The sequence below is a fragment of the Delphinus delphis genome, chromosome 19, assembly GCF_949987515.2.
Source record: "Delphinus delphis chromosome 19, mDelDel1.2, whole genome shotgun sequence".
In the NCBI taxonomy this organism is placed as follows: domain Eukaryota; kingdom Metazoa; phylum Chordata; class Mammalia; order Artiodactyla; family Delphinidae; genus Delphinus; species Delphinus delphis.
This window is the reverse complement of record NC_082701.1, coordinates 27,386,166-27,398,962: the sequence shown is the minus strand read 5'-3', so window position 1 is coordinate 27,398,962 and position 12,797 is coordinate 27,386,166. Positions and strand designations below refer to the sequence as shown.

At 46.9% G+C, this 12,797-nt stretch overlaps 1 protein-coding gene across 6 annotated transcripts in view; it reads right to left on the bottom strand.

Moving 5' to 3' along the window:
• The window catches only part of MYO19 (myosin XIX), a 34,499-nt gene that overhangs the window by 17,212 nt on the left and 4,490 nt on the right, over window positions 1-12,797 (bottom strand). For 4 of the 6 annotated variants that reach the window (XM_059997235.1, XM_059997230.1, XM_059997231.1 and 1 more), the window contains 8 exons: window positions 11,471-11,609; window positions 10,989-11,137; window positions 9,053-9,166; window positions 2,401-2,533; window positions 1,694-1,763; window positions 1,042-1,159; window positions 297-393; window positions 82-158 (listed from right to left, as the gene is read on the bottom strand). In XM_059997235.1, coding sequence (XP_059853218.1) covers window positions 82-158; window positions 297-393; window positions 1,042-1,159; window positions 1,694-1,763; window positions 2,401-2,533; window positions 9,053-9,166; window positions 10,989-11,137; window positions 11,471-11,609 — 897 coding nt within the window. The remainder of the gene's footprint in view (window positions 1-81; window positions 159-296; window positions 394-1,041; window positions 1,160-1,693; window positions 1,764-2,400; window positions 2,534-9,052; window positions 9,167-10,988; window positions 11,138-11,470; window positions 11,610-12,797) is intronic. The other 2 variants (XM_059997233.1, XM_059997234.1) reach the window with 1 other exon arrangement.

Sequence of the window (12,797 nt, the reverse complement as noted above, 5' to 3'; positions counted from 1 at the left end):
TCACACATTGAGAGAAGGGCCCTATGAAAGGGGCTGCCCATCACCGCTGCCACATGTCAGTGGTGTGGCTTTTCCTCTGACCTGAAAGATGTTGTTCTGGGTGGGGGCATCGATGCCCAAATGAAGCATGGCCTCCCTGGTCACCTCGAAACAATCCTCTGAAAAGGAATCCAAGTCACAGCCCAGAGTCAGGACCAGAGGTCAGCAGGGGCAGCGAGGGGTGAGGGAGGCAGGCCCTGTCGGGATGGGTGGGTGCTGCCGGGCCAGCCCAGGGTGCTGGGTAAGGCTCCCCCTACCTTCCAAGGTCCTCTCTGGGTTGGGCAGCCAGGAGAAGGTGGCTCCCTCAGGGAGGTGCCACTGGAGCCTCTCGTCCGCACTGGCTCCTTTGCAGATCTGTGGGGATGGGGACGGGGGCTGAGCTGGGGGTGCTGGGGAAGCCTAGGCCTGCATAAGCCTGGGGTTGGGATGAGAGCAGTGAGAAACGGCAGCAATGTCACAAGGCTGAGAGGTTCCCGTAGAGAGCCCAGGGCAGGCAGGGGGGCAAAAGCAGCAGCGAACAGTTCTGGGCGTCTCCACCCGATGCAAAAAAACTCACTGAGGGGGTCTGCAGTCTGATGAAGAAAGCAAAACTCCACCTGGGGAGCCCCCAGTCCCAATCTGAGAGCAGGGAGACGTACCACCCATGCCTTGGGGGTCCCCCAGTCTGATGGAGGAGGCACAGTCTAGGGAGGTCCTTGTTCCCAGTTGCCGTTCGAGGACAACCCTCCGAGAGTGAGAGTTTCCATTGCGGAGACAGTCCCAGCCTCAAGGACCTTCTGATCTGACAGAGAAGGCAAGCACGTTCCCATGCCAAAACCATCCTGGGACCCAAGACCCAGTGTGTGGCAGAAGTGTTACATAAAGTTTGTAGGAATAAGTGGTGGCATTGCTGAAACCAGGTGGACAGGCAGGCATGAAGCAAGGCAGGGAGGGGAAGGTTTAGGGGCACAGACCCACCTCCGCCCTGCATCTGGGCAGCTGTGGGCCCCACCTGGTACAGACCTGATAGAAGATGTGGAAGTTCCTCTCATTGGAGGCCTGACAGGCCACTCGAGTCTTCTCTAGCAAGTAGGTCTGAACTGCAGCTCCAGTCATCTGCTGGGCCCTGGGTACAAGCAGGCTGGAGCCCATTAGTTGCCTGTTCATCCCATGGACATTTATTGGGCACTTACTGTGTGCCAGACTGCAACCTCCCCCAACTCTTCCACTTAGGCAATGGGGGTTGTGAGGACTAGGGACCACTCAGCAAGCCCTTGGTTGGGGGTCTGGGACATTGCCCTCCAACCAGCTCAGGGGCAGGACCAAGGCCTCTGTACATTGTTTTGCCCCATCCCGAGGCAGGAACAGAGCCCCAGCTTCAAGCTCAGAGGTGTGGCCAAGAGGTGGCAGTTTAGCTAGAAGTCTCTGAGCAAGGGTAGAAGTCAGAACACATGGGCTACACAGGCACATTGCCCCAGGGTCCCTCAGGCTGGAGGAGTTAGAGTTCTCCAGCTTCAAAGATCACCCTCAGGTTCACTTATCACACATAAAAACATGCCAGGAGGAGCTGAGTTCTGCCCACAGGGGTGGCCCAGGCGGGGCACTGTCCCAGCCACTGTCACCCTCCCCCGCCCCCAGCAGCCAGACTGGCACAGAGACTGGCAGCAGAGATTACCTGTTCAGCTGGAGCTGGATGAACTTCCCAAAGCGGCTACTGTTGTTATTCCTCAGTGTGCACGCGTTCCCTACAGATCACACCTTGTGTTTACAGAGTCCCCAGGGGCTAAGGTGGCCTCAGGTCTGCTGGGGCCAGGTCTCTATCCTCAAGTCACTTAAAGGCCCCTTTGTTGGTTTCCATGTCACAAGGGACAGGACTATGGACTGGGCACTCGGGCTTTAGCAAATGCGATTCAGCTGAGTTAGAACTTCCTGGCAATGAAGTGGAAAGAGCCAATCTAGGCAGTCAGGGACTATTTTCTCTGAAGGAGAAGGATCAAAAACAAGCTGTTACTATTGAGGCAGACGGTAAGGCACGTCTGGAGTGCCAACATGGACACTAATTGCTGTGCATCCTTAGACAAGTCCCCTTCCCTGAACCATCAGGAAGCTGTTCGGAAGGATGGGGCTTGGACTGGGTGAGCCAGAAGGTCCTCTCCAGCACCACTGCTACACCTGCTTAGGCTAGAGGGAGGGGACGACAGAGTGACATCACCTCTACTGGAAGGAGGCTAAGGGTACCTGGGAGGAAGTTGGGGATCCATGGCAGTGAATGATAACTATCCTCCACCCCTCTCCTAAAGAGAACACTACTCCTTTCCCTGGAAGGTGGCAAATCCCAGAGGAAATGGGACTGAGGTACTGTGCCGAGGACACCAAGCTCACCGAAAGCTTCCATGACAGGGTTGGAGTTCAAGATTCGCTGTTCGATCCTCTCTGCAATCTTGTGATTTTCCCAGGATGTGGGTGACGCGGCCACCACAGCGTAGAACTTCATAAGGCAGCGGGACGTCCATGTCTGTGGCAGAAACAGCCCTGTGGGAGCTGTGTCCACGTTCCCTCCCACTTCTGAGCCTGCCTGATACAGCCCTCTTTTCCACCATGTATGTTGCTGACCAAAGGGTGAATGCTGAGTTCAACTGTATCCTTGGTCAAGGCACTTCCCCGTCTGTGAAATGGGGACACTTGCTTCTGCTTCTCCTAGCTCCTGAGGATGCATTTAAGAAATGAGGGGGGCTGGGGCAGAGGAGGACAACCCACCCTGACCTGAGCAGGCTACTGACCTAAGGAGACTTTCCATGCATTTTCTTGCCAACCCTACAGACACAGATGCAATTACATACTACCTGTTTTCAAAATGATGAAACTCAGGCATAGAAAAAATTTAAATTTTATTGAAGAGTACATATCTAGTAAATGATAGGGCTCTGATTTATACCAAGGCAATCTAGTTACAAAATTCTCACTTTTTGTTTTTAATCACCTGAGATGAGGTCTATTTTCATTTTAATTTCCATTTGTTCATTGCTAGGACAGAGAAACAATAGATTTTAATATACTGACTGTACCCTGTCACCTTGATAAACTCCCTACACCTCACTACAAGTTTTTACCTTTGTTTTTGTTTGGTTTTGGGTCTTTTTGGTAGCTTTTTTGGTAAATTCTTTTAGGTCTCCCTCTGAGGTGGGAGGTGCTCCCTCTCTGCTATTTTCTGAAAGAATTTGTATAGAACTGGTAAACATTAATTCCTTAAATACTTGGTAGAATCCATAAAGTGAAGGCACCTGGGCCTGGAGCTTTCTATGAGGAAAGATTTTTTTTTTTTGAAGACTCAGGGGCCCCTGCATATCCATGCTGTGTTACTTCTCACTCCTCATGTCTCTCCTGTTCCCTTTGTGTTTTTGTGTCTTATTCCTTTAGTTCTTTTTCTTTTAATTAATTGATTGATTGATTGATTTTTGGCTGCGTTGGCTCTTTGTTGCTGCACGCGGGCTTTCTCTAGTTGCGAGCGGGGGCTACTCTTCATTGTGGTGCGCGGGCTCCCATTGTGGTGGCTTCTCTTGTGGCGGAGTACAGGCTCTAGGCGCGTGGGCTTCAGTAGTTGTGGCTCGCAGGCTCTAGAGCGCAGGTTCAGTAGTTATGGTGCACGGACTTAGTTGCTCCGCAGCATGTGGGATCTTCCCAGACCAGGGCTTGAACCCATGTCCCCTGCATTGGCAGGTGGGTTTTTAACCACTGTGCCACCAGGGAAGCCCTGAGGAAAGATATTTAACGATGACTTAAATTTTGTCTCATAGATTTAGATATTCAGGTTATATGTTTCTTCTTATGTGAGCTTCAGCAGTTTGTGTCTTTCAAAATATTTCTCCATTTTATTAAATTGTAGAATTTATTGTAATAGTTAATAAAAATCTCTTATCTGTAGGATCTTTAGTTATGTCTATTCTTTCATTTCTGACATTTGTAATTTGTCTTTCTAAGTTTGACTAGATTTTATTAATCTTTTCAAAGAAATAACCATAGATTTCACTTGCTTTATTATTTTTGTTTCTATTTTACTGGGTTTTTTTTTAACTTTATTTCCTTCTTCTGCTTACTTTGGGTTTACTTTATTCTTTTTCCCTTAGTTTAAGGTAGAGGCTCAGGTCAATTATTTGAGTTTATTGTTTTCGAATATAAGTGTTCAATGTTACAACAAATTTCCTACTAGGCACTGCTTTTTTCTTTTAAGCACAAATTTTGATGTGTTTTGCTTTAATATTCACTCAGTTCAAAGTGTTTTCTAATATCCCTTGTGGTTGCTTCTTTGACCCAAAGGATATTTAGAAAGGTATTAATTTCCAAACGCTTTGGGATTTTCTAGGTATCTTCGTTATTTACTTCTAGTTCAATTCTACTCAGGGCAGAGAACAGTTTGCATTTTAATCTTTTCAAATTGAGATTTGTTTTGTGGTTCAGAAGATAGCCCATGTCAGTTCCATGTGTACTTGAAAAGAATGCACAAATATCAAACTATTAATTTTGATTTTACTTCTTTCAATTGTTTTTGCTTTGCGTATTAATATAATTACTTCAGCTTTCCTTTGATTAGTGTTGGAATGATACATCTTTTCTTATTCTTTTACTTTGAACCTATCTGTATCTTTATAGTGGTTTAAGACATTATATAATTTGAGTCTTGCCTTTTTAAAGAAAACCACTCTGACATTCTCTGTCTTTAATTGAAGAGTTTAGTCCACTTACATTTAATAATCGCTATGGTTGGGTTTAAATCTACCATCTTATTATTTCTTTTTGAGTTGTTCCATGTGATCTTTGTTACTTTTTTCTCCTTTTATTGCCTCTGGTTGAATTGTGAACTTCTATGATTCCATTGTACCTCTACAATAAATTGTTACTATCTTCACCTTAGAATGAATGATTTTTAAAAGTTAATTTATTCATTCATTCATTCATTTTTTTTGGCTGCGTTGGGTCTTTATTGCTGCGCGCGGGCTTTCTCTAGTTGTGGTGAGCGGGGGCTACTCTTTGTTGCCATGAGCGGGCTTCTCATTGCGGTGGCTTCTCGTTGCAGAGCACGGGCTCTAGGTGCACGGGCTTCAGTAGTTGTGGCTCACGGGCTAGCACAGGCTCAGTAGTTGTGGTGCGTGGGCTTAGTTGCTCCACAGCATGTGGGATCTTCCAGGACCAGGGCTCGAACCTGTGTCCCCTGCATTGGCAGATGGATTCTTAACCACTGAGCCACCAGGGAAGTCCCTATCATTCTTATCTTTGTTCCTCTTTATTATATTTTCCTGCTTCCTTAAAGATTTCTTTTTTTAAGATTTTTTCCTTATGTTTGCCTTCAGCAATTTGACTATAACGTGCCTAGGTGTGTTTTCTTTGTATGCATCCTACTTAGTGTTTCCTGAGCTTCCAGGATCTGTGCTTGTTATCTTTTGCTAATTTTCTAAGATATTACTTCTGACCCACATCCTCTCTTCTCCTGGGACATCAATTACAAGTATGGTAAACCATTTGATATTGTACCAAGGCTCCTGAATGTGCTTTTCTTTTTGTTTTTCAATTTTCTCTTTTTTGTTTTGTTTTGTTTTGGCCACAACATGTGGCACGTGGGATCCTAGTTCCCCAGCCAGGGATCAAACCCGTGACCTCTGCAGTGGAAGCACGGGCCCTAACCACCGGACCACCAGGGAATTCCCCAAATTTCTCTTTATTTTTTGATTTCTATTGACTCACTCTCAAGTTCACTGATGTATTCTTCTGCATGTCTAGTCTGCTAATAAGAGTTGTTCATGCTTTTATCATTTCCACTTAACTATAGTTTCCACCTCTCTCATGAAGAGACTGGAAGAATCTTTTCTGGACATACTGACAAGCTCACAAAACAAGTTATGAACATTCAGGGTCCCACCAGTTTAGAAAGCTATCCATAGTGAGGCCTCCTGTCCATAAACATAAGAGATTCTAATCAGTTGCTTAATGCCTTATTCTGAAGTATGAACAGAAATTCAAGGATCATTAACTATTTGGTAAACTTCTTTTACCTGAATGACAAATATCACAACAAAGGAAGAAAAGGAACTAGAAGGAAACAGAAATGAATTTTGGAAATAGAAATGAAAGGAACAGAAAACAAGTAAAAATCATGAAATATCCTCAAAGATAAGAGAAGAAATAAGACCAGGATGCTGGGGGGAGAATATATTCAGAGAACAAGAAAGAACTCTTAGAATTAAAATTTTTAATAAAAATTCAAAACTCAAAAGGATTGAAGGGTAGAGAATATCTCCCAGAAGACAGGACAAAATATTAAGAGATAGAAGAAAAGATGAGAAAAACAGGATATTAGACAATTTATCAAACTTCCTACTAATACGAATTCCAGAAACGGAAAACAAGGGGAGTAAATTATTATCAACAGATATAGTATTTTCCCAAACTAAAGGACATGAGTTTCAAGGTTAAAAAGACCCACATAAAGTATCCAGAACAGCAAGTGAGAAAAGACACGCCACTGTGAATTTCAATACCTATGGATAAAAAAGACGACCCTAAAAACTTTCGGAAAGAAAACACAAATCACCATTTATGGATTGGGACTTTCAACAGCAACACTCAAAAGAATATATAAGAAAATAACTTATAAATTCAGAAAGAAAATGATTTCCAATTTGAAATTATAATGTCCAGCCAACATGTCAAATTAAGGCAGAATAAACATTTGCAGATGTGCAACAACTCAAAAATATGCCCTCCAAGGAACCTTTGTCGGGAAGCTACTGAAGAATATGCTCCATAAAAACAAGGCAGTAAAGGATGAAGAGGAATCCACTGGGCTCCAACAGCAAGAGATTTATCATAGAACAGAGGACAATCTGGATCCCCAGAGTGAGGCAGACAGCTCCCAGGTAATAGCTGTGTGGCAGCAGCCCTTGGCAGCCACCAGTCTGGATGCGAGTAGGAGACGTGAGAACTCTGGGAAGGGCATCGCCAAGAAAAAAAAACACCTGAGGGAATTCCCTGGCGGTCCAGTGGTTGAGACTCCGTGCTTCCACTGCAGGGGGCACGGGTTCGATCCCTGCTTGGGGAACTAAGATCCTGGAAGTGGTGCGATTAAAAAAAAAAAAAAAAAAAGCACCCGTTGGGTAGGTGTTTTCCAGTTTTGGTGACAAGTTTGATAATGAATTAATAATAGGTATATAGAAACTAAACAAGTGAAAAAGTGGGGGCAATTATTAAGTAGAGGCAAAAAAAAATTACACAAGAAAAGAAATATAATCATAGTATGTTACAGGGCTCTGCTGGGAACAATACATACATACTTGTAATTACAAGTACTATATGTTAACTTACCCAGAAATCGTGATATATATGTATGTATTTGGGGGCAGGGAAAAAGGGCTAAATCCTCATCAAAGTAGGAAATGAACAGATAAGGTCAAAATTGAAAAATCAATAAATAATATAAACATGTTGTTTAGAAATATGGATGGAGACACCCAAACAAACTGCTAAAAGATGTGAAAGCATAGGGCTGAGAGATATGGGGCAGGGTTGCTGTTTTTTTATGTAAGCCTTGTAGTATTGCTTGATTTTTGAGCTATGTCACTATGTTACTATTTTTCAAAAATAAATTAGGGCTTCCCTGGTGGGGCAGTGGTTGAGAGTCCGCCTGCCGATGCAGGGGACATGGGTTCGTGCCCCGGTCCGGGAAGATCCCACATGCCGTGGAGCGGCTAGGCCCGTGAGCCATGGCCACCGAGCCTGTGCGTCCGGAGCCTGTGCTCCGCAACGGGAGAGGCCACAACAGTAAGAGGCCCACGTACAGCAAAAAAAAAAATAATAATAATAAATTAATTAATTAATTAAAATTGAAAAGGATACCAGGCCCAGCCCACGACCACAGTGGCTGTTCAATAAAGGGTTACTGAGCTCTGGTTGCACGGGTCTAGGGCCAGGTCCAGCCTCAGCTGCCCAGAGCAATTCTGGAGGACAATGGGCTCATCCAGGAGCTGGGCATCAGCCCACTACACCGGCGACCTTGATATAGCTCTCAAAGATCCCCTCTTCACCCAAGTCCTAGCCCTCATCCCTAAAGTTTGCTGTCTCCATCTGTTTCCTTGTCTGTCTTTCCCAGTGAGCTAAGAGACCCCTGAAAGCCAGACGTTGCATTTTTCCTCTGTTCCTCCCCTTGCCACTCCTTACTGGCTAGCCCAGAGCCTAGAACCTGGCAGGTGCTCAGTGCTCAGCAATGCTTTCACATGTGAGTGTAGGCAGAGGGGGTTTATGGTCTAAAGAATCCCTTGTGAAGGTAATGCTGAGGAAGGGGTGGGGTGGCTGGTGAGGCTCGATGAGAAGGTGGCGAGGCCTGGGCCAGCGGCCTCCTCTGACAAGCCGTGCAACTCCTCACTCATCCTCGTACAACATTCTGTCTCACCTATTAAGATTTTGCCACCTAGGGACCACATGACCACATCAGGAGATTCTGTCGTTCCCCACAGCTGGCCCAATGCACTGCCCTTGCCATCAAGGGCAACCCAGAGATGCAGGTGGGCTACTTCCTTATTGGAACCCTAACTACTTTTGGAGGAGTGCTTCCACGTGCCCAGCATGCCACCAAGTGCCTTATGCACACTAGTTCATTTAACTCTCACAGAAGTCCCATGAGTTACGTGTTGGTCTTTCCCTCCCTGCCATTTTACACGCGAAAGAAATGAGGTTTGCAAAAGCTAAATATCTTTCTGATGTGCTCTTAAGCACTATGATGGAACCCCCCAACAGCTGACTTTTGTTTCCAATGGTGTCAGAGCTGAGAGAGTCCTTCAATGAGAAAATGAAGGCTCAGAGAAAAAAGAATCTCACCCAGGGTTACAGCAGAGCCGGTGGAAGAGCCTGGACTAGAACCCTGCCTCTTGACTTCCTGCCCAGCTCCCGCCCACTGCTGCACACTGAATCCAAGAGGAGTGACCTCCTCTGCCTCCCTGCCCGTCCAGCCAGTCACGAAGTTGACAGGGTGGGAAAGAGGCCCTCTTACCTTCCCGGCACCACTCTCTCCACTGACGACAATAGACTGGTTGACTGGCTCCATCAGACTCTTGACATTCCTGTAGGTCTGTTCACCCACAGTGAAGATGTGGGGCTTCAGTTTCTGAAACATCAAGGGGTGAAAGGTCATGTGAGCAAACGCCTATCTTCAAGGAGTAGTTGATCCAATGACGGCTGAGATGGGGAGCCTGCCCACAGCAGTGGCAGAGGCTTTGTCTAGAAAAATTTCCTGGAAGTAACAATGTTAGCCCAACTGTGGGCTTTACCCATTCATCTTCTCTCGGTTTGGAAGCAGTGCTGGCCTTGACCAGTCTATGACATTAACACTTTATCCTCCCATCTTATCTTACCTCAACAGTCTTATTCTGCTATTTATTATTTTATGTTATTGTACTTTGCAATTTACAAGAACTTTCTTACAAGGTATTGCCTAAGAAGTCTGTACATTAGTTGGATAGCTAACTATATTTTATAGATGAGAAATCTGAGGTTCAGACAGGTTAAATAACCTTCTCAAGTCCCCACAGCAAATAAGTGCAGCCATGTGATTTGAATTCCAAAGTCACTGTTCTCCTTTCCATCAACGAGTATTAATTGCCCTCAATGTGCTGGGCACTGAGGAAACAGAGGGGACCAGGACATGGCTTTGCCTTTGAGGAAGCAGAGAGTCGGTCAGATATGGGCTCTCTGGCCAGGCCTCTCCTGGCTTCCACTTGTACGCTAACCACGCGTGAGCCAGGCAACCTGCACAACGCACAGCCCACGCAGCACCACCTGGCCAGGAATGACTGATAGGACATCACTCTGGATGGTGTCAGAACCGTCCCTCTCTCCCCCCTGCCCTCACCCCATCCACCTCCCACCTGGACTGTTACAAAGCCTCCAACTGTTCTCTGTCTCCTGTCTCACTTTCCTGAACCCAACTCCCCCAGCTTCCAAGGTAATTATCCCCACAGTCGGCTCTGTTCACAGCCCCACCCCCACGCCTGATGAAGAACCTCTGTGGACACTCTGCCTGCTATGGTGCATCAGACCCTTCAACAGTCCTGGCTTATCTCATCTCCTGCCTCTCTGCAATACCTCCCTCTGGCCAGCAAGTCTGCTCTTGCTTCTCCCTGCACCTTAACATCAACTGGTCTATTCCCTGCCGCACCAGCTCCATCCTCACCGCCACAAGAAGTTACTTGGCAGACTTCCCTGGTGGTGCAGTGGTTAAGAATCTGCCCGCCAATGCAGGGGACACGGGTTCAAGCCCTGGCCCGGGAAGATCCCACATGCCGCGGAGCAACTAAGCCCGTGCGCCACAACTACTGAGCCTGTGCTCTAGAGCCCGCGAGCCACAGCTACTGAGCCCACAAGCCTAGAGCCCATGCTCCGCAACAAGAGAAGCCACCGCAATGAGAAGCCCGCGCATCGCAACAAAGAGAAGCCCCCGCTCGCCACAACCAGAGAAAGCCCGCGCACAGCAACGAAGACCCAACACAGCCAAAAATAAATAAATAAATAAATAAATAAAATTTATATAAAAAAGAAGTTACTTGGTATTCCAATCAGTGGAGATGAACATGTGCTGAATTTTTTAGGGCAATCCTTATCACATGTCATTTTATCCTTTTCCCAAAAGAGTGGTTTGTTAAATACACAAATGTACCCTTATAAATTCTTTCCTACTAATAAACTTACAAAGAAAATAAAAATCACCTGTCCTATGTCCCTATTTTAAGTTCCAAAATCAGTTGAACAAATATTTATCTCCAACTTTGCACCTACTGGTATATGTCCAAACTTCTGTGAGCTCCTGGTGGGCAGGGCCATGGCACCAGTAGACTCTGAATGACTACCTGGCTGGTGAATACATGGATAAGGACAGGGTAGCCTAGGGGAGGAGGGGGAGCCCTGAGGCCACAGGCAGCGGTGAGTCTTACCTGGGGCTGAGGAGCAGCGTGGTACTCTTGCATCAGCTCTGGTGAATAGAGCTGAGGGATGGGCTTGAAGGGGTTCAGAGCCACCAGGGTGCAGCCAGCGCTGGTGTAGAACGTGTCTGCCATGTACCGGGCCTGCAGACACCTCAGGACTGAGGCAGAGGTGCCTTTAGCAAACTCTGGCTCAAATGGAGACATAACTGCACATGCAAACACCCGCCTAACAGCGCTCCCTCTGCAATTAGCCAAGAGCCATTAGATCCCAGCAGCTCCCTGAAGAGTAGGTACAAGATCTAATTAAGCCGAGCCCCACATCTGGAGCAAAGGCTGCACTGGGGAGCCCGGGGGCAGCTGCCAGGCAGAGGTCTGGCTCCAGGTCAGGAGTCCTGCCTGCCTTAGTCTGGCCAGGGGCAGCAGTGCTGAATACCCTCATCACACCTCCACCCACTGGAGACGGCACACTCGAGGAGAGGGGGGGCCCATACCTGTCTCCAGCGTCACAGGATTCACCTTGGTGAGGTCATCCAGCTGGTGCAGCGGGGCCTCCCCGCCCAGGAACTCCTGCAAATCTTCTCTGAGGGATTCCCCGCCGTGGGCATCAGAGCCTGAACTGTGGCCATTAACCTGGGAGGGAGTAACAGGGCCAGGAGAGCTGGGACTCAGACCAGCTGGCAGCTACATAAGGGTGGGGGCCTGTACAGCAGAAAGAGAACAGGCCTCTAGTATCATAGCCTGGTTGTTCAAACTTCAGCTCTGCCACTTACTAGGCCTGTGAGACTCGGTAAGTTACTTAACCTCTCTGAGCCACAGCTTCTTTATTTGTAAATTAGGAAAAATAAAATCAATTCACAGGGCTATTTGGAAGAAAAATAAGAAGACATATACAAAGCACTTAGTCAAGTGCCTGCCACATAACATGTACTCAGTAAATCAATAAATGCTGTCCCCTCTCCTCTGCCATGAGTTCCAGCCTCTAGCCGGGCCAGCTACCAGCATTACTGGGCTGGCAGGGGTGGGGCCCAAGGTGGGGGGCTGCTACAGGAGAACTGCAAAGGAAAAGAACCATGGTTTGGCCCTTTTTTGAAAGAGACCACTCAGCTTGAGATGAAAACTCAGCTATGAGGTAGCCCCATGCCTTCAGCAGCTGCCTCTTCGGGCTTAAATTTAGCCTGGTTAATTAATTAGCTCCTGCTGCCCTGGTCTACTTGAGAAGAAGCCTGGCTCAGAAGTCAGATGAGGCCAAGAACGAGCACCAAGGGGAAGTGGCCCTTTCTCCCTCTCCCTTGCCCATCCTCGATGCCAACACTTTCCAAATGTTTCCTCTCCCTGTTTTCCTCCTGTGATCCCATTGCTCCTCTTTTCTCTCTGGGGGCTGCAGGAAAGATGGTGTGAGTAATAAAAGAAGACAGTAACTTGGCTGAAATCTGCTTCTGGAGGAAGGGGTCCGTGATATAACATGTGTGGGTTTCTAATGATACTACTTAACCTTAGAGTTCAAACCCTCAAGCCAAGGAGGCAAGTGTCATTTGAGAGGCCCAGTAATAGTTTCTTTCCAAAGATGTTGCTTGTTCTCTGAACTTGGGCCCACGATGATGAATGTACAAAGCAGGCTCTTGGCCTCCAGGATAACTGCCAAGGTCAGAGCATGACTGGGTCTATGCGAATCCCTCTGCTCTACAGGAAAAAAGAAAATCACTCATAAAGCCATCCATAATTTTTTTTTTTTTTTTGCTTTTTTTTTTGGCTGCGCTGGGCCTTTGTTGCTGCGCGCGGCCTTTCTCTAGTTGCAGTGAGTGGGGGCTACTCTTCGTT